The sequence below is a fragment of the Natator depressus genome, chromosome 3, assembly GCF_965152275.1.
Source record: "Natator depressus isolate rNatDep1 chromosome 3, rNatDep2.hap1, whole genome shotgun sequence".
NCBI classification, from domain to species: domain Eukaryota; kingdom Metazoa; phylum Chordata; order Testudines; family Cheloniidae; genus Natator; species Natator depressus.
Genome location: NC_134236.1, coordinates 62,850,412 through 62,878,201, shown reverse-complemented (window position 1 = coordinate 62,878,201; position 27,790 = coordinate 62,850,412). Strand labels below are relative to the sequence as shown.

The following is a 27,790-nucleotide window of genomic DNA, read 5'->3' as shown; positions in this document are numbered from 1 at the left end:
TTGCCTTTGACATCAGGAGACTTTGGATTTCACCCATTGCCTTTAAAGTGAGGTTCTGTCCTAAAAATTACTCTGTAAAAATGGTGTTACAGAGTACCATGTCTATTATCTCATAGATTTTCATATCAAATGGGCTCATTTGGAGTAAGTTGTCTTTTTCCTAGCATCAGCCCTACAGTCTCACCCTAAAGTCTGATGATCACGCTATGTTCTTTCTGTATTTGTAACCAATAACATAGGCTCTGCAGGCCAGACTGTTTGTTGTCTACCTGTGCAACCACTTTGTCTTCATATTTTGCTGTCTGATATATGTGTTGCTCCATTAACTTTAAATGGGTTTGCACCAGTATCAGAGGTCATCTGAAGATACAAATTGCCCAGGTGGGCTATGTGTATAACATTTCCATCATGTACGTCTGATCTCTCATTTGTCCGTAATATTGAAGAAACACATTACTTTTGATGATAAACCAAAACACAAAACACATTTTAAAATCTTTGATGAGTGAACCCTCTTTTTATCAGACAAGTTTCTTGATGCACCAAAGATTTTGGCTAACTCAGACTCATTATTTTGAAAACTCTTTTTTTCTGTTTACTTTTAGACAAAGTGTACAAGGAGTAGAAGACAAAATCACAAAACTGAAAGTAACTATGGTGGCATGGGACCGCCATGACAATTCTGTTATAACTGCAGTTAATAACATGACTCTGAAGGTTTGGAATTCTTTCACTGGCCAGCTTATTCATGTCCTTATGGTAAGAAAAATAAGAGTGGCAGTTTTACTCAGTATACTGTAACTCACATATCCATCATAGATTTTTTTATAATATCTTTATAGATTTGCATAACAAGGCAGAAAGTTAAGGAAATAATTACATACAGAAGAATTTAAAGCTAGTTGAATTTCTTGTGACTGTCAACCTAAAGTAACATTGTCAATGAGGATGGAGCCAAAGTAGTTCTTCACGTGCCCTCCTTGCAGAGACATTGTTTGTTTTTGAAATGATAGTTTCTAAATTTAAAATTTTAAATCTCTGTTATGTTTCTTTAAAATCATCTTTTGTAGGCAAGTATTAGCAGGCATCTGTTTGGATTAGATTTTAATTTGTGTAGACAGAGTGCCATTGGTTGTGTGTGTGGGTTTTTTTTTGTTTTTTGTTCAAAATTGGCAAGGCTTTTTATGGTGGCCTTTAAGTAGAAGGAAGATATGGGTGAGCTTTTGCTGACCTCCAGATATAGCACTCACTTCCAGGTTGAAAAATAAGATGGAAGACCCAGATATTCCTTGAATAGAAGATGCATAATTGAAGTATTAATTAAGTACATTTTCATAGTAATGTACTTTTGTCTATATACAAATACAAGTTGTATAGGAAATCAAGGGGAGTTGCAAGTGATACTAAATTACAGAGTAAAATGAATATAATTGAAACTTTGATAGGATGATTCCCATCATTAGAATGTCAGCATTAACCAGAATGTCTTCCTGAGGGTATGTGGGAGACCCCACAATCATAGCAACATTTTAGAAACTTAAGTTTTTTTTATTGAAGTAGTAGGAATGGCACCTACATAGAGAAATATTACATACCTTTATATATAATTATTGAATTTAGACTTAAAATTCTGCAGTTATGTGGACACTTGTGGTTGAAGAATGAAGAAGATTGATAAATTTTAAGATTAAAATGAATGGTGCCTAATGCATTTTAGTCACAGGGTAATGTTAGGCAGGGGGAAAAAATGGGGGCAATATGGGCTTTTCAGTTGCAAAAATACATACGATTTGTGAACAGTGATATTTCCCTAGTCTGGTTGGAGGAGATTCAGAATAATAATCCAGATTAGGATCTCTGCTGCAGGGAGCCTTAACATTTTTGTTTGACCACATTTTTACTAGATTCTCTCATGGACCATCTGCTTTTCCAGCTATATTTGCATAACGTCCCTGTGGTAACTACAGCAATTGTGTATTTGAAAAACTATTAAGTAGTGTATTTATAGTTGTCTTTTAATGCATCTTTTTATCAGAAAATAAGGGGAGGTGAATACCATTGCTAGCTCTCCACTCACCACCAGTTACTAATATCTAAATACATACATAAATATATATATATGGGTATACAGACACATTCATAGAGACCATCAGAGCGCCTTCTATGTCAGCTGAACGAGCTTGCAGAACAACACAAGTTTGTTTCTCTCACCTAGAGTACATGGGGCATCTGCTGTCCAAAGAGACTCTTGGACCCAGAAATTGAACCTGGGTTTCTTATGCAGTATTTCAGGGCACCAGTCACAGAGCCACCAATTTCCGTCTTTTCCTGCAGTGAAACATATCTTTTTCAGGTTCTAGACACCATTTGCCATAAAATAAAAAGTAGTTATGTAAAACACTGGGTCAGCAGCTGCTCCTCAACCCAAAATTAAAAAATACAAAATTGAAATTCAAGATCAGTACCCATATGTTAACACAAATATCAGTTCTTATCATGACCTTATCATTCCTTAGGCATGAAAAAATATGCATATATTTAATTTTACTACCTTCCTGTTCTGCATTAAAATTAGAGATTTTAAAAAAATCTTAATTACAAAAGAAGTAGCTCCTGAATATAATTTCATGCCATTGTTGAAAGGAAATGCTTGGCACTTGTTAAATGGATTTCTACTTTTAGGGTAGGTTTCAGAGTAACAGCCGTGTTAGTCTGTATTCACAAAAAGAAAAGGAGTACTTGTGGCACCTTAGAGACTAACCAATTTATTTGAGCATAAGCTTTCGTGAGCTACAGCTCACTTCATCGGATGCATACTGTGGAAAGTGTAGAAGATCTTTTTATATACACACAAAGCATGAAAAAATACCTCCTCTCACCCCACTCTCCTGCTGGTAATAGCTTATCTAAAGTGATCACTCTCCTTACACTTTAGATAAGCTATTACCAGCAGGAGAGTGGGGTGGGAGGAGGTATTGTTTCATGGTCTCTGTGTGTATATAAAAAGATCTTCTACACTTTCCACAGTATGCATCCGATGAAGTGAGCTGTAGCTCACGAAAGCTTATGCTCAAATAAATTGGTTAGTCTCTAAGATGCCACAAGTACTCCTTTTCTTTTTACTTTTAGGGTACTAATTCTTTACATAGCCTAAAATCTTATCCTAATTACTGAACTAGTTCTTTACTAGATGTTTTTGGAGCAGTTGCACATATAATGTAGAATGAACCCTCAAAAGGTTAAAATTGCTAAAATATGAGTCAGAGTTTTTAAAAATGTCATTTCCAGCCCTCTGGGCTTCTAAATTCATTACAAAAATGTTGATAGTGATTTAACTGATAGTTACACATTTCTGTTTAAAATTGTCACTGGAGAAAGAGAAGCATATAATATAAAGATACAACAAATTTATGAAAAGCCACCCAAGAGAGTTGCCAAAACTGCTGTTGTACATGAGACATTTGTACAGTTTCTCATCATTATATCATTATTCAGATGTGTATACTGCAGATAGTGTAATAGTAGTAAGTATTTCTGTATGTATTTGTGTAACAGTCTTCTCTAAACTCTCCTACCAAATCTTTTAAAAAAAATATGTATTTTTTATTTCAGGGACACGAGGATGAAGTGTTTGTACTTGAGCCTCACCCATTTGATCCTAGAGTTCTCTTCTCTGCTGGCCATGATGGAAATGTCATAGTTTGGGATTTGGCCAGAGGGGTCAAAATTCGGTCTTACTTCAACATGGTAATTTTTCTATGGTTATTTGCTATTCCCGCACAAATATAAAGTACATTGCATTTTGGTGGGTGTGTGGCCAGGAGAGGAGGGAGCAGTCCTGGCTCCATTGATGTCAGTGGCCAAACTCCCATGGACTTCAGTAGGGTCGGGATTTCACTCATAACTTTTATATGAAGTTGCTTGAAATGATGACTACATTAACTGATGATTTTTCTTTGCATATATCAATGTGGATCCCACTGTATGTACGCATGTGCCTCGTGCACACAAGATCAGAGTCTTTTTGAATGCCAGTGTCTGTTGGTGCTGCACATGCAACCTGTGACTCCCAATGCTCCTGTATTGGGGCAAAGAGGGCAGTATGGCTGTGACCTTCCCTCAGTTCCCTCTTACTACTCATGGCAGTGAGATGGAAACTGGGAAGCTTCCAACCCACTGGTTTTTAGCTCTAGCTAAGTCTCTCAAAACTTTTCAAAATTCTTCAGAATGCTTCTGATATATGACCACCATGAACATCTTTGATCCATCTGGATTGAGTACTGATCATCAGAACTATCTGTATTCCCCACCCCCAGTACTGAACCACCTCAATATGGTAGATTCAAAACCTGTGGGCTTCAAGCCCTACAGGTCCTGTGATGGACTAATTACTTAGAAACATGGACACAGCAGTCTTCTATTTAGGAGAGTCCCACATGTTCAGTACATCTCTCTTTCATCGCAAGAACAAGTCAGTCATGTGATGCGTGGCTAAAGCTTCCCCTCCTGGGGTAATCTGTGAAGGTCTCCTCAGATCCAGAGGAAATGGGCACCAGAGCACCAACAGCAGACAAACTAACTTAATCCAGTGCCCCATCCAGTAGACAAGCAACCCAAAAGGTCAGTGTAGAGAAGACAATGCTGAGAAAAGACCTAGCATTGGCAACAGCACAAGTGCTCTAGTTTTAAAGCATGCTCCTTAGCCAACCCCATGTTCTGGGTGTCCCTAAGATTCTGACTAACAGAAACCGGGACTGGATGATGGGATGGATTACTCAAAAATGGCCCTATTCTGTTTATTTCCTCAGAAAATATCTAGCCCCATCCACTATCAGTAAGAAAGGTTACTAGGCTAGATCACTGGTCTGACCCAGTATGGCTACTCTTATGTCGGGGGCAACATTAAAAGCTCTGTCTTAGCCATGTTAAACTTGAACTAATGGCTGTACATTCACAAGGAGAAGTTGGAGAAAAACAGGCTGAGATTTTAATTTGGACAGGAGGAGACAGGTCAGAAGTAGAGAAGTAGATCTGGAAGTTGTCAGCATAGAGATGGTGGTTGAATTTATGTTTGTGGACGAGATTATCCAGAGACAAGGTGTAGAGGGAGACGAGAAGAGGACCAAGGAGTAAGCCCTCTGGAACTCCCACAGAAAGTTGAAGAAGGGATGAGGTGGATTTTCAGGACACACTGAAGAAGCGATTAGAGAAATAGGAGAAGAACCGGGAGAGGACAGTCATGGAAGACAAGATTTGAAGAAGAAGAGCATAGACAACTGTGTTGAAGGAGGCTCACAGGTCAAGAAAATGAGGATGGAGTTACTGGTTCTGAGCTTTGGCTAAGCGGGGGAGATTATTATAAACTTTGGCAAGAGTGGTTTGGGTGGAGTTCAAGGGACAGAAGTACTGGAGAGGGTCTAGGTTGGTACTGGAACTCCAAATAGTGATTGTAGATATCATATTCAAAGGAAGAAGAGAGGTGGGGAAGTAGTGGAGGAGTAAATGGGGTCAAGGGTGGGTATTTTAAGATGGGAGAGACTAAACCATGCTTTTTTTGTGAGGGGAAAGAATAAGGGATGGAATGGAAATGGACCCAATGGAGATCAGGAGATGGGTTGGGATGAGGTCTCTGCAGCAATTGAAAGGGTTAGATGAGAAGAATAGCTGAGACACTTCTGCATCTGTGACAGGGGAAAAGGTAGAGAGAGTTGCTGGTGGAAAGTGGAAAGTTCACGTTGTATTTTGTCACTTTTTTCTTGGAAGAAGTCTGTGAGGTCCTGTACGGAGAGAGAAGCAGAGGCAGGAGCAGGGAAGATTTGAGGAGTGAGTCAGTAATCAGATGAGAAGTAGTCAATGCTGAAGGACTGGAAGTCGTGGGAAGTCTGAGTGACGGGTGAAGGAGGTGATGGGTGATGCTGAAAGGAGCTAGGTGATTGGAGAGGGGGATTTCAGCAACAGAGGTCAGAGAGAGCACAGAGCTTGGTAGAGATCAAATTAAATGGGCCTTCTCATAAATGGAAGAGTTGAACCAGGGCTGCAGGTTGAATGAAGAGGTGAGAGTGAGGAAATGTGCAGCGAAGGGGTTGCATGGCTCATCAACATGAAAGTTGAACTCACTGGTGATGAGAATGGGAGTTTGTGAGGTGAGGAATCAAGAGAGCCAGGAGTTGAAATCAGAGAGGCTGAAACAGGTAGAGAAGCAGTAGTAAGTCCCTCAAACAGGATTTGAGTACTTTTCACCTACCACCGTCTGGGCTCCTTGCTTGTGATGACAATACAGAAAAAATTTAAATCCAGTAAGAGTAGCTCTAAAGGCAATAATCCCAAAAGGCTAAAATTATTTGGGAAAAAATTGTTCTCCTCTGCTCCTTACAGCTGTGAGTGGCATATTGCCAGACTACTGGCCAAGTATGACTTTTTAACCTGGGACAGGGTTACTCCCTTTCTATTAAAGCTCCCACATGACAGCTGATGTTTCTTGCCAGAGATCACCTGCAGTCCTTATCGACCATGGCTGAGGTCAGTGTACTCCCCATCCAAGCCACAGTTCTGCCCCAGGACCTGCAAAAGCTCAGTGGCTGGACCAGGAGAATACAAGACCCCTTTCTTTCTCCCCTCCCCATTGGTGATGCTTATCACAGATGACTTAGGGACAGGTTGGGACTGCCCACCTGAACCATTTGTAGATGCAGATGATCTGGTTCCAGGATGATCTGAAACTGCATATGAACGTCTTGGGGCTCAGGGCCATCTGTCTGGCTTGTGTGGCATAAATGCCTGTCCTGCAGGACTCTACAATGCAGATCTTGGTGGACAGTAAGTGCACAGTGCACTATATAAACAAGCAAGGAAGTGCTTGGTCATCTTCTCTGCCAGGAAGCCATCAAGGCTGTGGACTTGATGTCATCACCATGGGGTAACCCCACTCCCTCTACACCTTCTAGGAACCAGCAGCAACCTGAAACTTCTTAAGCATGTGCACTATAACCAACCACAAATGGCAGACATCTGTCATGGAGGTGATATTTTGCTAGTAGGGGACTCTCCCAATAAATCTGTTTGCTACAGAGGACAAAACCAAGTTCCTGAACTTTTGCTCCAGTGGGGGTGTGTGTATCTGAATTTCTTACCAGACTCCTTCCTGCTGCAGTGGTCTCCAGGCCTCCTACATGCCTTTCTTCTGATTCTCCTCCCTGGAGTGATCTCCAAATTCAGATGGGACAAGGCCACATTGATTCCAGTAGCTCCCTACTGGGTGAGACATTTCTGATTCTGAGACTTATTGCACATGTCCATTCAATCTCCAATCCATCTCCTGGTGTGGTTGTACTTGGTATCTTAGTCTCATGGTTAGATATTGCAGCCAGACTCAGACATTGCACTTGACAACTTGAATGTTGGATGTATGAAAGCTACTGTCAGAGATTGTTCTCAACAGATGCAAGAAATCCTCATACAAAACAGGGAACTGTCTCCTAGGATGATCTAGCTATTCCTCCAAATGGAAATGGCTCTCCTTATGGGCAATCCAGCCTTATCTGGGCGCAAATGAGGCCATGTGCCCAATGATCCTTGACTATATGCTGCACTTCCGTCAGGCTGGGTTGGCTCTTATTTCTCTCAAGGTTCACCTTGCAGCTGTTTCATACTCGGTCTTTTCACATCCAGTGGTATCCAGATTCCTCAATGGTCTCTGTAAAGCTGCAGCCTGGAGCCAACACACTGACATTAGTTGAACATTACACCTTTGACATGGCAGCTGGTTTGGGAGAATTTGTATGCCAAGTTTGGGGGAGTTGTACTTTAATCTCTGTTCTGCTCATATGGCTCTTTCCCACTCTCCAGAGTGGACACTGCTTGATAGTCATCTAGAGTGAGGTAAGCACTGACACACACTTGAAGAAAGAACTTTTACCCTTCAGTAATTGAAGTTCTTTGACATGTTGTAATCAGTGTGGATCCCACCACCCACCCTCTCATTCTTGCTTTTTGGCATCCTTAGCTACAATTGGCTTTGAATTGTGAGGAAACTGATAGAGGATCACAGCTGCCATGTCTTTATGTCGTCATAGAGGGGCAAGAGGAGGTACAAGGTGCGTGGGCATCCCTGACAGATGCTACTATTCAGAAGACTCTGATCTTGCATGCATGAGGTGCCTGTGCACCTATAGTAGGATCCACACTGACTACAATATTTCAAAGAACCTCAGTTACTGTAGAGTAAGTAACTTCTTTAATTTTCTAGGGCCTATGAAAATACATAAGTATCCAAGAAATTGTTTGTGAGCACTTTCTGTGGTTTATAGTTTGAGTAAACAGTGATTGTGCCCACCACTTGGCAATCTCCCACCGAACTGCATATATCCTAAGCAGAGCAATTAAGCTAGCTTCTGAAGATGAACCTGAGCTAGTGTTGTACCAAAAAGAGGGACACACTTTTGATATGTTGTGCATACGCTGAAAGAGGTTAAACCCTCTTCCTTCAGGGTATGGCTAGTCTGATAGGTAAAAAGAAAATATCTATCATCATTAGATCTCACAGGAAATTCCTTATGTACACAGTTGAAGATGAAGTCAAACAAAACTACAAAAATTACATTGATGTAACATACAAGGTCACAAATATAAATGGTGAAAAGTTAAATTTATGCTTCTTACCGTAAGATTAAAATTCAGCCCTGTTGTACATTCTGTATTTTATCATTTGAATTTATTTCTCATAAGACATAGGAAAAATTATATAAATAAACATTATTTCATAGGAAACATTGCATAAATCAGATAATGCTGCATGTTTGATTCTATATACCAAAAGACAAATATCAGTTCTGTATTTTTTAAATCTAAGTTTAATGGCATAAACATGAATATATTGATAGATTCATGTATAAAGAAAAGTAATAGAAAATACAAAATGCTTGTGACATGCCTCAGTTAATTTTGCTCTGTACATCTTAATGTTTTCATCCTCGCACTTAAGTGTTATAAGGGCCCGATCCTGTAAATGAGATTCATACTGGCTCAGACCTCTCCATCCTAATGGAACCTCATTGGCTTCTTCTTTACTTTACATTGCATTGCAAGATCAAGGCCTGCATTTGCTATTAAAGTTACATTAATGTAATGTTCAATTCTGTTTTTCTAGTTTATTCTGAGGGAAAAAAAATCTAGAGCTCTTGGTCCTGAGGAACTTCGAAGGTCCTTAAATTTGAGCTGTTAAACGTGCAGAATTTACAAACGTAGTTACCTTTGCTAGTGGTGCTTGTGAGCATCTCATTTTTGCCTTTCAGTGATTATAAATGCTACAACAAGGAAGATGCTGCAGAGATTGTACCCTCCTCAGACAGGAATCCAACTTTGCAAGAGCATAAAGATTTCAATAGAAAATCTTTCTATGCTGAAATATGTCCATTAGTGTTGTCACTATCGGCATCAACAAATGTTGTTGCTGTTTTTGAACAGCACTGGGTGTTTAATCACTTTATTTCTACTATCTTTCCAAATATTGCAAAGAGGCTAATACTAATTGTGGACTGGCGTCTTTTTAACTATGGACTCAATTTTGATGCAGCAATATTTTTTTAGTTGAAATGTAAAATTAAACTAACTCAGCTATGTTAAAGGACTTTTGACTCCTAAACATAACTGAAAATCAGTCAGAAAATTAAAGGAAATAAAAAGTGGCAGTAGTTTATTCATACAACTTTTAGCCACACATTATAGGTAATATACCCTCCTTCCCCAGTCACTGCTCTTCTTTTGCAGAGAGGACCGCAATATTTTATAATGTATTCCAAATCTCTTTTTTAAAGTTATAGTCTAATGACAGTAACTACATTTCAAGCAGGTAAATTTAGGACACTCAAATAAAAGGTGTAGACATGTGTTACTGTATTGCTGTGGTAGTACTATCTGGATATTCCTTAAGTATTGTGTGAGAGTAAAGGAAAGATTTACTGCAGTAGGAGGCCCTCTTCTGGAAAAGATAAAAGGTTCCTCAGCATGCATTTTCACTCTTCTGTGAGGAATAGAGTCTGTGCGCATAATGAGTAGTTCCCTCTAAAGTTCAGATTAAAGTAAAGGCAGTGGAAGGGTCTAGTGTAGTGAAGAGGGCAGTGACAGTAGGGACTCCAGGGCGACAGTGACTCCAACTTATTTCCTTTCCAGAATGCTGGTGGAGATAGTATTTGTTAGAATATGTCTGTGGAGTGAAAAATATAATTACATTTTTGTTATGTAATTGACAGAATAAAACTTGATTGTGCAGATCCTTATATTTTAATTTATCTTCTTTCATGGTCAGCCTTGAAAAAGATTAGACTTCATCTTTTTTGAATATGGTGTAGTAAAGAAAAAATATGAATTCTTTTGGTTCTTAGTTTGCTTTTTCTAGGATAAATTCTGTTACCAGACTCAAAAGTGGTAAAATACTTTCTGAGGCCAGGAGAAACAAATACAAAAAAACAGATCTGACACTGTTTTGAGCGGCTTTTTTAATAAAATGAGTACTTATTAAAGTGAGACTGGAGAACACTGATTGGATGGTAAGCAGAGATATTATTGTTCTCTGGAAAACTGCCCCATTCTAGATATGTAACTGCCATATTGTTTTATGCCTCTCTGTAGTTGAGGTAAATAATGTCAACTGTGTTGACATCTTAAACCAATAAGGCTTGACTTTTCAGAAAAGTAGGTGCCAACAGCAGGTAATTCAGTGATATGTATTTTAAAAATGAATGAATATTTTAATCAAACATTTTAATTTAAAATACAGCTGACAATTTATGGAGTATGAGAAATGCATACCACCACAAGACCTTTCAAAAGATGTGCTGAATAAAATAAATACAGCTTTCTTTTCAATTTTGATTTATATTCACAATATGAAAGTTAGTGTGGAAAAACATTTTAAACCAGCTGTTTAATTAGCTGACTGCTTGCTAGTTTTTGTAAACACGTTAATGCAAATTACTAGTTTACATCTAATTCCATACAAAAATGATGTTAAATTAATGTCAGGTTGGCAGGTCAAACAATCAAAGTCAAAATGCAGGCTAAGATTTTCAAAAGTGGGGGGTGCAAAATTTGGCTCCTACATCCATATTTAGGCAACTAAACATGTGACATGATTCTTGAAGGTGTTGGGCTCCCAAAGTCAATGTAATTGCCTGGTAGGCAGCATTTTTGAAAATCAGGCCAAATATGTAAGTATCTATAGCTGGCTTTAGGAGTCTACCTTTAGGCACCCATTTTTGAAAATGTTACTGACAATAGTCACCAGTGAACACAAAATCTTCAGTATTTCCCATATACATTATCATTATGATAGCCTTTGTGTGCTCACATGCTATTTATAAAATAAAAATATATTATGCAGTTTTTTCTATAACCTTGATCACATAGCATCGTTATAGAGATTAATGCCATCTCTGTGCAAGTACTTCTTATACAAAGTAAATAGAGCATACTTAACCTATTTTAGGGAAAATGCAATAGCATATGGAATTATGGGCTGGTATGTGTGTAATGTTAGTTTGTTTGCAATAAAATCTCTCTCTCTCTCTCTCTCACACACATATTAAATTATTTCAATAAATATGCTAAGATCTGTTGTGCTTCAATACATCTTGCTATAATAAACAATTGGTATGTAAGACAGTTTAAATATTTAGTATCTGGAAATAAGTTTTTGTTCGCTAATAGAATGTCAGTTTTAAATTTACTTGTACTTCAATGAGAAGTATATGGATCAAAACAGTGGTGAACAAAGCTAAACTTTTATACTCAAATTCATACATGAATTTAAATTTTTTTAGAAATTTTATACAATACTTTGAGAAGGTGGTATCTGAAATATAAAACAGTTTCAGACTGTCACATGGAAATACAATTAGCCACACCCCAATGATCAAAAGGACACTGTTAATATAATATCTAGTCAATGTGTGAGAAAAAATGAGATAAGTGGTGAAGATACTACTCCTGTCCCTGGGCATCCCAAATTAATTTTTGAAGGTCTAAAATCTTCGTGTAGTTTTTTTAATGGCATTTATCTCCCCTTTTGTTCTGTTAAAAATCCACATACTCAGGACTAAGTATGATGCAGTTTCTATAGCAAAACAAATGAAACTGTACAAAAAGAAAACAAACTGGAAAAAATACATGATCAGTTAAAGTATTATAATTGTAACAATAGGATGGAAAAATTCCAGACAGCGTAATTGTTAACGGTGTCCTTTTATACATTTTTTAAAATGTTTTTTAAATTAGAGTCCTTTCTATGTCATAGGATGTCCCTTTGGTCTTGTATTTTGAATGGAGGTAATTAGGAGTGCTCAACTTAAGTATATCTGTTCAGTGCCCCTAAATGCACGCACCTGCACCTAGAGGAAATGCACCATTTACTTTCATAGGTTGTGTGATGATTTTAATGCAGTTTTAAGTTTCAGTTTGTATCATTCTCCACCTCCTTGACTCCTCTTCCCCTTTTTTAATATTTAGAGTCAGATAAAATTTTTAAAGACCCAACCATATAAGATTAAGAATTTAAACATAAAAGTGAAGAAATTCAAACATTTTCTCAAAACTTCGTGAACTTGGTTGAACACATTAGATATATATTAGACATTAATTAACTGCATAAACAACAACTGGCAATTTGCAAAATGTGGCCAAACTATGGATCGTATGGAAAACTTTAATGCTTGAATTTGGACTTCTTGATCTCTGCATGATATTTACATTTCAGAAAAAATTTCAGTTACATTTGCAGATGTTGTCCCTGATCATGCAACTGGAACTACATGGGTGGACCCCTGCTCCCACACAGAACCCCAGTGAAGTCAGTGGGGCTCTACACAGGAGTAAGGTTCTGCCTGCACAGATGCAGTTGCAGAGTCATGGCTTTTGGGTGGATCTTTTCTCCCTCTTCCTTTTTCTTGTTACACCATTCAGAACAAAAGATTGGGAATTGACTTGGAGGTATTCTCCTTTATGGAATGTGATAAAAGTGGTTCTGCTAAAGCTGGTTCTGTTCAGTCATTTTCTCCTGGATGAATTAAAAAAAAAATTACTCTGTTTAAAAATGATTATTTAAGAATTGTCTGACCCTTATTTTGCTTAGAAGAATCTACTTTGTCAGTGTTCTAACATCCACTAATTCAAATTAAATGGGTTTCTTCCTGGAAATTGTCAATCAAGCAGGGGCTGCCAGTTGCACTTGAGAATTTCTTCACTCTCGTTGTCCTTCAAGGAATCTGTTGTGGTTTCCAATCTTTCCTTATCCTTAGCAGCAACTGGACACTGCTGTATCACTGTACAGAAAATAGAAGTGAAGAGCACAGATGCATCCTTTCATCCCCTTATAGTATTATGCTGCTCTATCTATCTCCAGAAGTCCATCCATAGAACTGGAGGTATACCAGGCAACTTCACCTTTTTTGCAAAAACTCTGTTCCTTTAACAATCCTCTCAACATGACTCCCGGACTTCTAATGTTGCACTCTAGTATATCGTGTTTAATCTGATAAATTCTGCAGTTTCTCCAGCATCATCACTCCTATTTAATGCCTTTTGTTAATTAGGCATACCTTTTAATGGGAAGTCTAGCCACTACCTGTTCTACTGAATTGTTCACTTGGATCTTTTCCTCTTTGCCTAGTAGCATTGATGATGAACTCTGAGAAGAATACTCTGAGCCCATGTGAAACACATCAACCATTATCAGACACAGAGATTTGAGTCCTTTTTAGAAGAAAGGTTGCAAAAAATCTGAGTCCATCTGGGACATCTCAGTGAGATTCTATATGCTTCTTATTTATGTCATATCTGAAGTGGTTCCTGTGGACCAAACTTTATGGGAGCTCACGCCAGTTGTTATCCGGACACTTGGATTTATACTGGAGCTTTAGAAAGCAAGGTTTTCTTTCCTCCCCATGTTGGGGTCACTTTTGTGGTAGTTGCACCGTAACTAAATTTTTCCTGGATTCTGCAGTCTAGGATCACACTGGACTGTTGTGACTTTGGATGCAGGTTTCGAAGTGCAGAATGACTTGGGATAAAGGTTTCAAAGAGAAACTGTATTTTTCATCAGCCCAGAGCAGGGTGGTCCTTCTTATCCTGGTTTTAAGTTTCAGGAAGTTCCTCCTCAATCAACTGTGTAAGTGGATAAAGGCAGACATTCCTTTGTTGCTTTTAGAAACAGACAGGGGATCGTGATGAGCACGATTCTCCTAATGGCAGTCATAATAGCGCTCAGTTGGCTCAAGATAAAGCTAAAGCTGCACTTGAAAAACTTATATTGACTAAACTGACTAGCTGAGAAGATGTGTCACATCCCAGAAAAATGGTGTTTGAATATCTTGCCATTAAAAGATCACATCCAAGCCTGAGGCCTCTCCTCTGTGGATCTGTTCATCTCTGAGAAGAACTGCAGCTTTCCTAAATATTACAGATGATATCCAGGCTAGCAAGCAAGCTTATTTTCAGTCATGTTTTCGTTCCCCATTTTTTTCATCTCTTTGCCTCCTTTCCTTCACTTCAGCTTTTGTTAGGATCCTAGCAAACAGTTCAAACAAGACTGTAGTAACGTACAAATGGCCCAGGAAATGGCGTTTAATTGGTGCAATCAGATTAAGTGATGGTTCTCATAAACCTCCAAACTCACAGTTCACCAAACCTGACTTAGATGCAGGTCAGTCACAGTAGTCCAGAAGGAAGAGTATTGTATTTTCTTTGGGGAGGGCAGGGGGAGGCTTGTAAGCAAAGCATTTTGAATAAATTATGCTGGCCAAAGACTGTCCTGGAAACTCATTCAGGACAAACCTGGCCACATCTAGAGACTAAGCACTGGTACATATTGATCACCGGAGAAGCTGAGCATCTACAAGATAGGATCAGTGTTCTTTTTGTGGTGCATCCAGAAAAGAATGTCTTCAGCTATTGTATTCTGTTCTATAACTTTTGTAAGAGTTTCTTGAGAAGAATCCATCCAAGCTATTTTTCTACTAGAGTGGAAAACCTTAATCTAAGATTTCCTCTGAATTTCACCAGAGCCAGGAAATAATTCTGCCCAGTTACTGCCTTTCTCCAACAAGAAAAAATCTTTAATGTGTTAGGCTGTAGGAGGACCCTGGAGTTGTATTTAAGGACTCTGCAAGGCTTATTTCTGTGCAGAAGTTACCTGCCTACTTTACCGGAATCATGACTTCCTCATCGAACAAAAAGGTGAGCCTCCTCAAAAGATATCAGTAAAGCTGACTGCTTTGTTGCATCTACACATTCACTAAGCTTAAATTAATTCTGCCTTCCTCAGTCAATTTGATGTTAGGATGGCTCTCTTGAAGGACTAATCTGTTTTATTTTCTGTCTTTTCTGTGGGATACTTCTATTAAGAGCCCTTTCATTGTGGAATAGCAAATGCCAAAAACAGAGAACATAATAACATAATTGTTTTCTGTGTTCCATTTTACTAATCCAGAAACCTGCCTCACTTTTCTTTGAAACCTCTGTAGTGAGAGGGAGTGTAAACTAGTGATTTAAAGGGACTGGGAGTAAAGAAGAGGTTTTGCCACTGATATATGTGACCCTGTGCCTCAGCTTCCTAATTGGTAATATGGATATATTAGTGCCTACCTTATAGGAATTTTGAGGCTTACTTCAGTAATGTTTGTAAAACACATTGATAGCCTTTGTTGGAAGGTACTGTGGAAGTGCAAATTATTATTGTGTGGAGTGAATTCCATTTTTTTTGTAAGTTTACAGGCCTGCCATGGTTAAGGAAAGAATTTTTTTGTGTCTTTAAAAGACAGTGCAAAAAGTTCTTGACTGGGGAGTGTAGAAAGGGACTATCTGAAGAGGTGCTAAAGACATGAAAACTCAGCGTGGTGATTGGTCACCTCTGCTTGATTGACAGGTTTCAGGGAAAAACAAAAACCCATTTGTTCTGGCTTAATGGAACTGGAGAACAGAAAATGAGTATCAGGTAAAAATTACTTTTTTAAAATCTTTGCAGTTCTCCTTTTAAAAACTGGAGTTAAGACCACACAAATCTAAATTCTCCAAAAAAAAATATGGGTAGGAATTTTAGAAGAAGGCAATATATGGGTTGATTTATTCAGTGCATATCCTAGTGGATAAGTGGTGAAATACCATTGCAGTTGATGCTGATTGACAAGTTTAACAGGCAGAAGATAGAATCAGTGTAGCGACTGAAACCCTGAACTGGATGCAGCTCTTTGTTTAATTTATCATCAGGACATCAAGGGGGAAGGTTTTGTTGTCTCTTTCTGTATTGTGCTTGCTCTGCGATTAAAGTCAGTCAGTTTCTACTGCTATTAATCTGGCATATTTCATGAGTACTACAGCAAAATTCACTGATAAGTAAATGGCTAAAAAGTAAAAGACATACTGGGTCTGTCATCTAACAGTATGCTGTCTTTGGATGTTTTATGTACATTTCAGCATCACAGTGTTGAGATTGTAATTTAGTATGATATGTCTCCCTAGTTTTTGATTATCGTTTTTTTTTTTGTTTGTTGGGGTTTTTTGCCTTAATGTATTTCAGATTGAAGGACAAGGACATGGGGCAGTTTTTGACTGCAAGTGCTCTCCTGATGGCCAGCATTTTGCATGTACAGACTCTCACGGGCACCTTCTCATTTTTGGCTTTGGCTCCAGTAGCAAATATGATAAGGTACAGTGCAAGGCATAAATCAAAATATCCTTTTCACTGTTTAAGTAAAAGTGTTTGTGCATGCATTTTGTTGGAAAAAAAACATTGATGTCGAATTTATTTCACAGCTTTTAAAGCTTTTTGTCTTTTCAGTCATGTAAGGTATAGCTTTTATATTTGTATTGTTAGATTCCATTCTCCTTCCCTTTATTTTCTGTCTTTTTTTTCCAGCTCATACAATATGGTATGTTTCTATAAGTTGCTGCTGCTTTCTACCTCCTGTTCAGCTGCAATCACTCCAAGTTTCCCTGCTTAAAACAAAAGGAGTAGAAATACCTCTAATAATAAAAATAGATTGAAATGCATAGTACTTGTTAAGTAGGTGACATGAATATACTACAGTGAAATTCGTTCTAGATTTAACCCTGGCTTTCAGACATAATTTTGCAGGTTCCTGATTAATTCTAATTAATTGAAATCGATCTTTTTAAAAGATATTTTTGGATTATCACATTTATGGCTCTCCGTGTTTGTCGCTTGCTCCGGAAGTTATTTGGAGACAAATTCATTCTGTAAATTCATACTGTGGGGGCATCCCCCTAGGGGGGTGTTGAGGAACAGTTGGGGCGGGGGGACATGGCAGGGCCTGAGCCAACTCCCACGAGGGGTGGGGAGGGAGCACGCACCATGCTTCTAGCCATGTTTCGCCCCCAGACCAGCTCCACTCCCAACCTTGCTCCTCCCCCAACCCCATTCAGCTCTCAGATCTGTTCTGCCTCCAGGCCAGATCCACCCCCATCCCACTCCACTCCCAACCCTGCTTCGCCTCCCGTTCCACTCAGCCCCCTCTTCTGCTCCCACCTCAGCTCTGTCCTCATTCCCTCTCTGCCCCCAGACCAGCTCTGCCTCTGGCCCCAGCTCCTCTCCCATCCCCAGCTCTGCCTCAGCCCAAGCTCTGCTGCTGAGGAAGCCTTGGCTGTACAACAATGGAGGGGGAGTTAATGGGGAGGGGGGTTGGCGTGGCTGGAGAAGTTTGTGCACCACTGCTGTAAATGTACTGTATGTTATATTAATGTAATTTTAAGTAGGGTAGGTTCATTTTGGTGATCCTAGATACTTCCTTATGCTTATACAGGCTCCCAGTAATGCTATATTGGCATTAAACCTTGACTCTAATATGGTGGAAATCAGTGTTTGTTTAATTACTTTTATAACAGACTTTTGGAAGTATCTGCTGTAATAGATAAAGATTTTTAAAATTTAGTTGTGTGTATTAACAGATAGTGCTAACAAAATATTAATACTAAAATGATATAAATGATTTCATACGTATTTCCTTTTCACCCCATATCTCCTAAAAATGCAGTAACATAACTGTAATAGTCAGATGTACAATACATCAGAGTTTGTAAATTACTTAACCCAAGCACAGTTGCTTTCTGCAAGCAACTGTGTTTTTAGGGGGTAGTTATGGGTTTTATTCCCCAGTACAGTACAAAAATGACTATTAGATAGGAAAAACATTAGCCCATTATATACTTCTCTGGAAAGGAGGTAAAGTAGCTTATCTATGACCACCTCATTTTTACATAAGTGTCCATCAGTACAAATCACTTACTTGCTAGGAAAAGACATTAAATACTTACTACAGACATATTTCTTTGAATGTTTCTATTTTTAATCAGTTGCTTGTAATTAATCAAAAATTGGCTTTACGTTACAGATAGCAGATCAGATGTTCTTTCACAGTGATTATCGACCTCTTATCCGGGATGCCAACAACTTTGTCTTAGATGAACAGACACAGCAGGCTCCACATCTCATGCCTCCCCCTTTTTTGGTTGATGTTGATGGCAACCCTCATCCATCAAGATACCAGAGATTAGTTCCAGGTCGTGAGAACTGCAGGGATGAGCAGCTTATTCCACAGATGGGGGTGACTTCCTCAGGTACATAGAACTTAGGTCCGGTATGCTATAGTGTACATAGGCTTGAATATTAAATTCATCAGATGGAAAGTATAGTGCAGTGGTTCGTGTGTGGTCTAATACAATTGGAGTTAATAGGACTCTAGAATATTGCCACTATGTTTATCAGATTAATTAAGAAAAAACCCTTTTTTGTGTGTAATAAATCTTTATCTTAACTGGCAGCTAACAAGAGGAGCAGCAATGATGAGAGAAGATGTGATTTTGGCTTTGAGGGGAACTGCCTCTAGGAGCTGGGAGTCTAAATTTATATTCAGTTGAGGAGAGAAATATCAGATGAGATTAGGGATTTGACTTGCTTAGGAAAACGTCAGCTGGAAGCAAGGAAACAGCAGCTAGACATTCAGTAAAACTAATTCTTGATCTAGCATAACTGCTACGTGCCATAATTGAAATGCATGTTTCTAAAAATTAAGAGGGTAATTTGCAGTGCTGATCTTGTACAATTTAGTAGGAGCCCCATTAGAATACAGTTTTTTTCCCCCCTGAGTGATTGTCTGTACAGATTCCACTGTTGGTGCACATGCATGTGACTCTTTTTAACTAGCAGTGTCAGTGTCCAGTGGACTCTCACCAGCACCTGCAGCATGCCCTCCTCAGCACCCCTCCTTCCCCAGATAAATTTGATGGAATAAAAGGTGTGGAACAGGCTAAACTGCCACTCACTTCCTTCTTGCCACCTGTGACTGTGATACAGTGCCATTTGCAGTGTTCACATCTCTGGCACTGTGCAAATTAGATCTTTAGGTTTACAATTAATGGTATTGTTTAATGTAGTTTAGTGTTAGCTAGTTTAGTTAAGTTTCCTTTGCCGGTGGCTTTAAACAAATAATCAAAAAGACAATATTCCTTTTTTCATAGTTTAGCCCACTATGTTTCCTTTCGTCTCGGTAGCCCCCAACACATGCACACTTGTACAGGGGTACTAAGAATATGGCAGACACCAAGTCACCAGGGTTTAAGATCTGTTCCTTATGTGACATCACTATGCCCATTAATGATGGGCATTCTCAATGCCTCATATGTCTCTGAGAGACACATTTTGGAACATTTTTCCACGTGCCATTCCTTCTCGAATCTCACCCAGAAGGCGAGGGAGGCCTATACAAGCTTGCTCAGGCTCTGGGAGATCAGAGAAGCGTCAGCAGGCAGGTCAGTTTGTTATTGCTAGTGCCCTGCTGAGCCATGATTCCACTCCATGCTCCCAGGCTGATGCTGCTCACATGCCTTGTTTGTCTGCCACTGCAGGGTCAAGAAGGTGCATCTCTCCAGTGAAGAAACTAGGTGTAGGTTACATTCACCAATGCCGAGCAGGAGACCCAAGGGCCACATTTCTTCTTGGCCGTCTTCTCTTAAGGGCCATAAAACTGAGTCTGGTTCTGGTACTTTGATATTGTAGACGAAGGCTGCATCAGTTCCTCCAGAATCTAATGACTGAGTTGCCCTGAGTACAGAACCTTGGCATTGAGCTTGGTACATTGAGCTTCAGTGGAGAGTGGTTCACTGACTGCAGAAGTATCAGCCACCAACATCTGAGACTACAGCACTGGATACTTCAGTGCTCTCCAGCTCAGCACTGAAGCAGTTCACAGTACTGAATGACTTTTCCATTGGCCCTATGTAGGAGTCACCCCTGCTAGAATGTAGATTGAGACATTATTGCTAACTCCTCAGCTGCCATGTCTTTCCAGAGGTGTCTCATTGGTACCAATGTCTTAAATAAGATACACCAGACAGGATCCTCCCCTAGAGGAGGTTTGCTCCTGCTCTTCCTCATCAGCAGAGATTCTTCCCTACTGATGGCCCATTACTCCCATGGGTGGCATAGTGAGACTCTGGAGCTTAGTCTGTTAGAGGAGCTAGAAGATGATCAAGGTTGCATTGGGAACATCCTAGTGGGTATCCCCCCTTTGTCCTGTCCCCCATGATACCCATACCAGTCATCGCTGTATTGGTCCCCCTGGTATATGAATCCTTATTTCAGGAAACCAGCATTCTTCTTCTCTGTATCGAGGGACGGATCTCTCTCAGCCAGGAAGGAGAATCATTCTCCCCAAACTTTTCAGCAGGTCCAGCCACAGCTACTAGAAGGTTAGAGGGAGAATGAGGGGATGACCTTCACTCTGCTGAGCAGAAGTACCCACCTCCTCTTCTTCCCCAGATAAGCCTATCAACCCTCCAACTACAGCCTCGATGGATCAGTTTAAGATCTTTCAAGAGCTAATGATAAGGATGATAGAAACAGTAGACATTCTTTTAGAGGTTATCCAGGAACAAAAGCATTAAGTTCTGAATATCTGGAAGACCAATTATGCCTACAAATGATGCTTAGTTGAACCTGCCAAGTCAATTTGGCATATGCTTACATCAGTACCATCCAGCTCCAAGAGATTTGATGGAAGGTAGAAGGTCCATGCCAAGTGGTTTGAGTTCTTTTACTGTCATCCTGCACCTGGCTCTCTGGTGGTGCAAGCTGTCCAAGAGAGGACAAAAACATCATGGTTCTCCAAAGTCCATACCTTACGGAAAGGACCCTAAAAACCTTGACTTTTTTGGTCAAAAGGGCTATTCATTAGCCAGTCTGCAAATGAGGGTAGCAAACTACCAAGTACTGCTCTCAAGTACAATTTTTTTTTTAATTGGGACAAGCTTTCAGTGTTGTAGACAAACTATCCAACAGGCATCAGGAGGAGATGAAATCCCTCATGGCCCAGGGCTAGCTGACTGCCAGAGCCTCACTTTAGTCTGCGATTGGATTTCCTGACTCAGCAGGAAGAACAATAGCCACTGCAGTTACCACGAGGAGATACTTTATGGGGTCAGGCATTTGGAATTCAAAGGGAGGTCCAGGTAACAATTGAGATCCTACCACTTGAGGGCGGATAGCAATTGAGGAGCTCTCATTTGAAAGCATTAATGTGTTTAATAGTGGCACAGATGAAACATTCCATGCCCTGAAAGATTCCAGGGCAACCTTGCACTCCTTGGGACTCTGTCTTCTCTCTGAAGAGAGAGCAGCAGAGACCATGGCCTCACTACAGGCAGTGGTCTCCATCCCGATGATATCCGCATCATTGGAGACTCCAAGGGAGAGGCAGAGATTTCACCAGAGGTGATTCTGCCTTCCCTTCAACTGCCTCCCAGTCTGGGGCTCCAAATACACAATAAATTTGATGCCATTGACATCTTGATTGTTCCGCTACAAAACTCTTTCTGTTCAACTTGCCCCTCTCCCCGTTTGGTAACCACTTGTTTTATTTTCAAGAATTGAGCTTGGATATGGGATAACATTGGATAGGTGGGCCCCTGGGTTAATAAACAAGGGTATCCATTCCAGTTTCAGTCTCCTTCAACGTCCTCCCCCTTTTCAGGGGCCCGTTCATGAGAGACGTTTGAAGTAAGAGAGAGACCCCTTTTTACAAGTGGGAGCAATGGAGGAAGTGCCCTTAGAATTCAGGGACAAGAGTGTTTTGTTCCCACTACTACTTAATCCCAAAGAAGAAATGGAGTTGGAGACCCATCCTCAATCTTTGATGTCTCAACACCTTCATCCATCATTTCAAATTCCTCATGGTGACCCTGACTTCTGTAATCAATTTTTTTTTTTTTTTTGATCCTGTGGACTGGTTCATAGCTCTTGATTTGCAAGACACACATCTTCACATTTTAATACACCCAGTTCACAGAAAGTACCTGAGATTCCTGGTAGGAACATCATACTCCCAATACAGAGTCCTACCCTTTGGCCACTCCACAACTCCCTGGGTCTTTACCCAAGTTCTGGCTGTAGTGGCAGCTAATCTTAAGGAGGCAGAATTCAGGTAGATCCCTATCTAGATAACTAGCTAGTTCGAGGAAGATCTCCACAGCAAGTTACTGGTTAACTTCATGTAATTCTAAAATTATTTGCTTCACTAGGACTCAGAATCCATATTGACTCTAACTCAGAGCATAGAATTCATAGGGGCAGTGTTAGACTGCAGGTCAGTGAGGGCATATCTTCCTCAATAGAGATTTTGGAGAATAATGGACTTCCTCATTCAACTTCAAACCCACACAAGAACACTGGTGAGGATGTGCCTGCGGCTCATGGGACATATGACTGCATACACTTACGTTACACAGCATGTCAGACTTCACCTTAGAAGTGGCAAGGGTGGATTAAATCAGTATATTTACTAAACAGGCATAGCATGGATTTGGTGATCACAGTCCCACAGGAAATCCTCTCCTTGTTAAACTGACGGATAGAACCATTTAGGGTGACCAGATGTCCTGATTTTATAGGGACAGTCCCGATATTTGGTGCTTTGTCTTTTTTGGCACCTATTACCCCCTTGAACCATTTCAGGTGTTACAGCAGAGTTTCTTCCTCCATGCCTTTACTTATAAAGGTTCTGGTAAAAGATGCCTCTAGTCTGGGTTTGTGCTGGTGCATCTTGAGCAGCTGAAAATTCAGGGGGCTACAGTTCCTCAGCAGGCCTGTATACACATAAAAATTTTAGGTCTCCACGTCATACACCTGGCATGTAAGGCTTTCTTACCTCTTCTGCAGTGCTCAGCAATCCAAGTACTGGCAGACAACCAGTGTTATATAGTGTTGCACTATATAAACAGATAAGTGTGAGAGAGATTCTCTCCACTCTGCTAAGAAGCTGTACATCTATGGGAATGGTGCATCCGATATCGCTCCACCTTCCCAGTCTCCAGAACACCCTAGCAGACCAGCTCACTTGGAATTATTCTGAAAACTGAGTGGCCTCAAATCCTCAATCCTGCTGAGCGTTTGCAGATGGGGACTCTCAAAAGTGCACTTGTTTGCAACATGTCACAACAAGTGTTGGATGCTTTGCACCAGAGGGAATACTAGGCCAGGCTCCCTAACAGATGTGTTCCTCATCCAGTGTACACTGGGATTAATGTATGCCTTTCCCCAGTACCCTTGATACCAAGGGTTCTGAAGAAACTGAGACCATATGCTGGTCAGATCCTCATGATAGGCTCAGCATGGGCCAAGAGTTCTCCAAGTCTGAATACATCAGCACAGACGTCTTACCAGCTCTGCCTGACATAATCTCTCAGATTCTGAACCTGGACCCAGCATCACTACACCTGACAGGCTGGATGGTATGCAAAGAGATAAGCTGTTCAGCTGAGATTCAGAACATTTTGCTTTAAAGCAAGGAGCCTTTGACCAGACTGACATACAAGGCCAAACGGAAGAGGTTTTTTTCTGAGCATGTCCGCACTGGTTTTCACCACTGACCTCTCCAATTCCAGCAATAGTGGAGTATTTGTTAGCCTGGAGACCAGCCTGAACTTTCTGTCAGTTCAGTAAGAGTCCATTTAGCAGCAGTATCTGCAAATTATTGTCCTATCCCAGGTGACGACGTGTTTTTTTCACAAAGAGTGGCAAAATTATTGAAAATACATATTTATGTTTTCCACCTAGTTACAATACCCCCTTCTCCCTGGAATCTTAATATGGTACTAGTTGGATTTATTGGGGCTCCCCTTTCACCCTTGCCACCTCCTACTTTTCTCACCTGTCAGTGACAACAGCTTTCAGTGATCCTTAAGTAATCTAGGCGAGCAGGGGAAATTTGGACACTCATGACTGGTCCCCCATATCCAGTATTTCACAATGACATGATTACCCTTAGACTTCACCTGAAGTTCCTGCCTAAAATTATTTCAGAATCCCATATAAATTAGTTCACTTACCTTCTGGTTTTCTTTTCCAAGCTTCATATTAATCCAGGGGAAGTGAAGCTTTACACAATAGCCATAGTGAGAGATTTATCTTATTAGATAGAACAAGATCTTTAAAGAGCACATCTAGGCTATTTGTAGCATTTGCAGACAGACTCAGAGGGCAGCCTATATCCACATGGATCTCCAATTGCATAATGACATATCGTCTAGCTCAAAAGATCATATTAGAACTTTATTTCACTATGGCTCAAGCAGCCTTTATTGACTGTTTGGCTAATATTCCCTCTGAGATATGTAAAGTAGCTACATGGATCTCAATCCACACACTTACCACTCACTATTCCCTAGTGTAAGCTGCCAGATCAGATGCTAATTTTCAGTAGGGCTATTCCGCTATCCTAATTCAAGTTGGACTCCTTTTATCCATTTCCAAGCAATTAAACAATTGTTTGTTAGTCCCCAAGAGTGAAATCTGTGTGGACAATCACTTGAAGAAAGAATGATTACTTTCCCTCTAGTATCTGGTTCTTTAAAATATGTTGTCCACGTAAATTCCACAACCTGTCCTCCATCCCCCACTAATTCACAATCCTGTTCCTGTGGCTTTCTGTATTGGTGGATAAGCCCACTCCACCCTTTATGCTTTCAGCTGGGGAGGCTTGGTGTGCTCCAGGGCTCCCAGGGTGCACGTGTGGCCCTAATGGATGCTACAAGTCAAAAAGGATCTGATCAAGGGTGCATGTGCGCCACAAGTGGAATCTGTGTGGATATGACATATTGAAGAACCATAGTTTCTGTAGAGTAAGTAATCATTCTTTTTGTGTTTGTCCAAGAAATGTTTACTACTGATTAAGCTGTAGCCTTAATCAAATACATAATTAAACTCCAATACAGGTATAAACTAAATGGAAACTACTATAATTGAATGCAGTTAGACTACAAAATGTTATGCTTTGCTGATAATAGTTCTGCAACAAGATATTTACTTCTCTAAGAACTAACCAAGGTTATTTTGCATTACTTGTTGTGGCACTCATACAAGTTTGAGTATATGGTTCTGGCACTATGGAATTGACAATCTAATTAGTAGCAGGAAATCTAACAAAAAGTGGGTTAGATTTTTAAAACTAGAATTTCTGTGCTAACACTTACAAGACATGCAGTAACTTACATTGCACTTCTCAAATTTTACAGGTAGAACTTAGATAGTTTGGAATACTTGGCTTATCTTGTCAAAATGTAGTTTTGCTTCTTGCTTTTTTTCCCCACAGGACTGAACCAAGTACTGAGTCAACAAGCAAATCAGGAAGTTAGTCCATTGGACAGTATGATACAAAGACTTCAGCAAGAACAAGATCAGAGACGTTCTGGGGAGGCAGGCACCAGCAATCCTAGCCGAATAGGAAGAAGTAAACAAACTTTTTTGTTTCTTTTCAAACAATTTACAATGAGGGTATGTCTACACTGCAGTTAGGCACCCACAGCTGGCCCATGCCAGCTGACTTGGGCTCACGGGGCTCAAGCTAAGGTACTGTTTAATTGCAGTGTGGACCTTTAAGCTCAGGCTGCAGCCCAAACTCTGGGACCTTCCCACCTTGCATGCTCCTAGAGTCCAGGCTCCAGTTAAACACCCCATTGGCACAGGGCAGATGTGGATTTTTAATTGCAATGTAGAAGGAATATGTGAAATGGAAAACAAATGGATATAATGAGATTGAGGAGGTATGAGAGTGGTGGAAAAGACAAACTTGGGGATAAATATTACTGCTGCTTTCCAGCCCTTTTATGAAATTTAGTGAATTATTTAACTGAAAGGAATATAGATTGTAACTGTACAGTAGCTGTACAGCAAAGCTCAAAAAATTGTGCTGCAACCACATGATCTTTAGAAGAGAGCATTAACTTAATACTGTTGTGTAATCTGGAAACAGCTACCTGACTGATAAAATACTATAGGTGCCACAAAGGATGTGGGAGATACGAGGCAATACCTGAAAAAGGATGGCTCTGGAGCAACTTTAGTAAGGACCTATGCAGTTAGCTTGCTGCACATCTCCTGGTAATTTGCAGGTGAATAAAAAACAGATTAAAATAGTGAAGGTAAATCTGAAGAAGGAGCAAGACCCAGAACTGTCAGACCAAAGATAGCGATATTAAAATCTTACTGGGTGGAAATTTCTAAGTGAAATGTCCTTGAGGGGATGCCTAAGCTGTCAGCTCCTATTTGAGTGTTTGGAGTATGTATGTTTGTTTGTTTGTTTATTTATTTGCATATTTGTTTTGTTTCCCCTTCATATACTATCAAAACCACTTTTATGAACTGGAAACCTAATCTCAAAGACTCCATCACTCCCCAAATTCTATGAATGTCACAATGGATCTGATTTTTTGAGGGTACTAGCTTTTTCACATTTCTTAAGGAGTGACTGGATACAGTAGGAGATCCAGGTTCCTCATATGTTGTGGTTGCTATGGGTAGAGAAAGAGAGGGATACTTTGGGGTGTCTGTTCCCCATTCTTATACTTTTTCCTCTTCTTTGAGAATTGTCTCCAGCTGTGGTTCAAAAGACAGAAAGTCTGTGGGGACGGGAATCTCCAGCTACAGTGAACTTAGAACCTGAGATCAGTGACAAGAGCCTACTTACCGTATACACTCGTTCATTAGCCCATTCGTTTATAAGCTGACCCCCTAAGATGGATAGGTAAAAATAGTAAAAACTATATGACCTTTTCATAAGCTGACACTACATTTCAGGGGTTGGCAAACTTTGGCTCCTGGCCTATCAGGGTAAGCCCCTTGCGGGTCGGAATGTTTTGTTTACCTGGAGCTTTCGTAGGCACGGAGCCCCTTGGCTCCCTGTGGCCGCAGTTTGCCATTCCCAGCCAATGAGAAACTTCCCGCAGCTCCCATTGGCTGGGAATGGCGAACCGCGGCCAAAGGGAACTGAGGGGCTCCATGCCTGCAGACATTCCAGGTAAACAAAATGACAATGTATTAGATATTCAATTCAATGATTTCACAGAGTTTGAAATCATCAAATTTTGGTGTAGACCCGTTTATAAGCCAACCCCCGCTCTTTGATGTGTCACTTTTTTACCAAAAATATTCGGCTTATGAACGAGTATATACGGTAATTACTGTTAGCTTAAGATAAGATATAACCCTTAATGTGCAAATGTTTTCAGAAGGTGGTTTTAAAGACCAACAGTTAACATATACTATATGGATTGAGAGAACCTACAGTAATGCTTTATCAGCTTGTCTTACATTATTCAGATCTTTATACTTTTACTGCTTGTTGCCTGTGAACTGCATTCTTGTGCAGGAGAAATGTGCCTCTGGATAATATGGACATACAGCTGCACTTGGACATTTTCAATTAATGGTTTAATTTTCTTCTGAAGCAATAGATCA

At 40.0% G+C, this 27,790-nt stretch overlaps 1 protein-coding gene across 1 annotated transcript in view; it reads left to right on the top strand.

Annotated features, from left to right (window-relative positions):
- PHIP (PHIP subunit of CUL4-Ring ligase complex) overlaps positions 1 to 27,790 on the top strand; it is a 296,706-nt gene that overhangs the window by 151,385 nt on the left and 117,531 nt on the right. Inside the window, exons 14-18 of the mRNA XM_074948017.1 lie at positions 606 to 759; positions 3,613 to 3,747; positions 16,565 to 16,693; positions 18,396 to 18,621; positions 25,647 to 25,784. Of these exons, the coding sequence (XP_074804118.1) occupies positions 606 to 759; positions 3,613 to 3,747; positions 16,565 to 16,693; positions 18,396 to 18,621; positions 25,647 to 25,784 (782 nt within the window). The remainder of the gene's footprint in view (positions 1 to 605; positions 760 to 3,612; positions 3,748 to 16,564; positions 16,694 to 18,395; positions 18,622 to 25,646; positions 25,785 to 27,790) is intronic.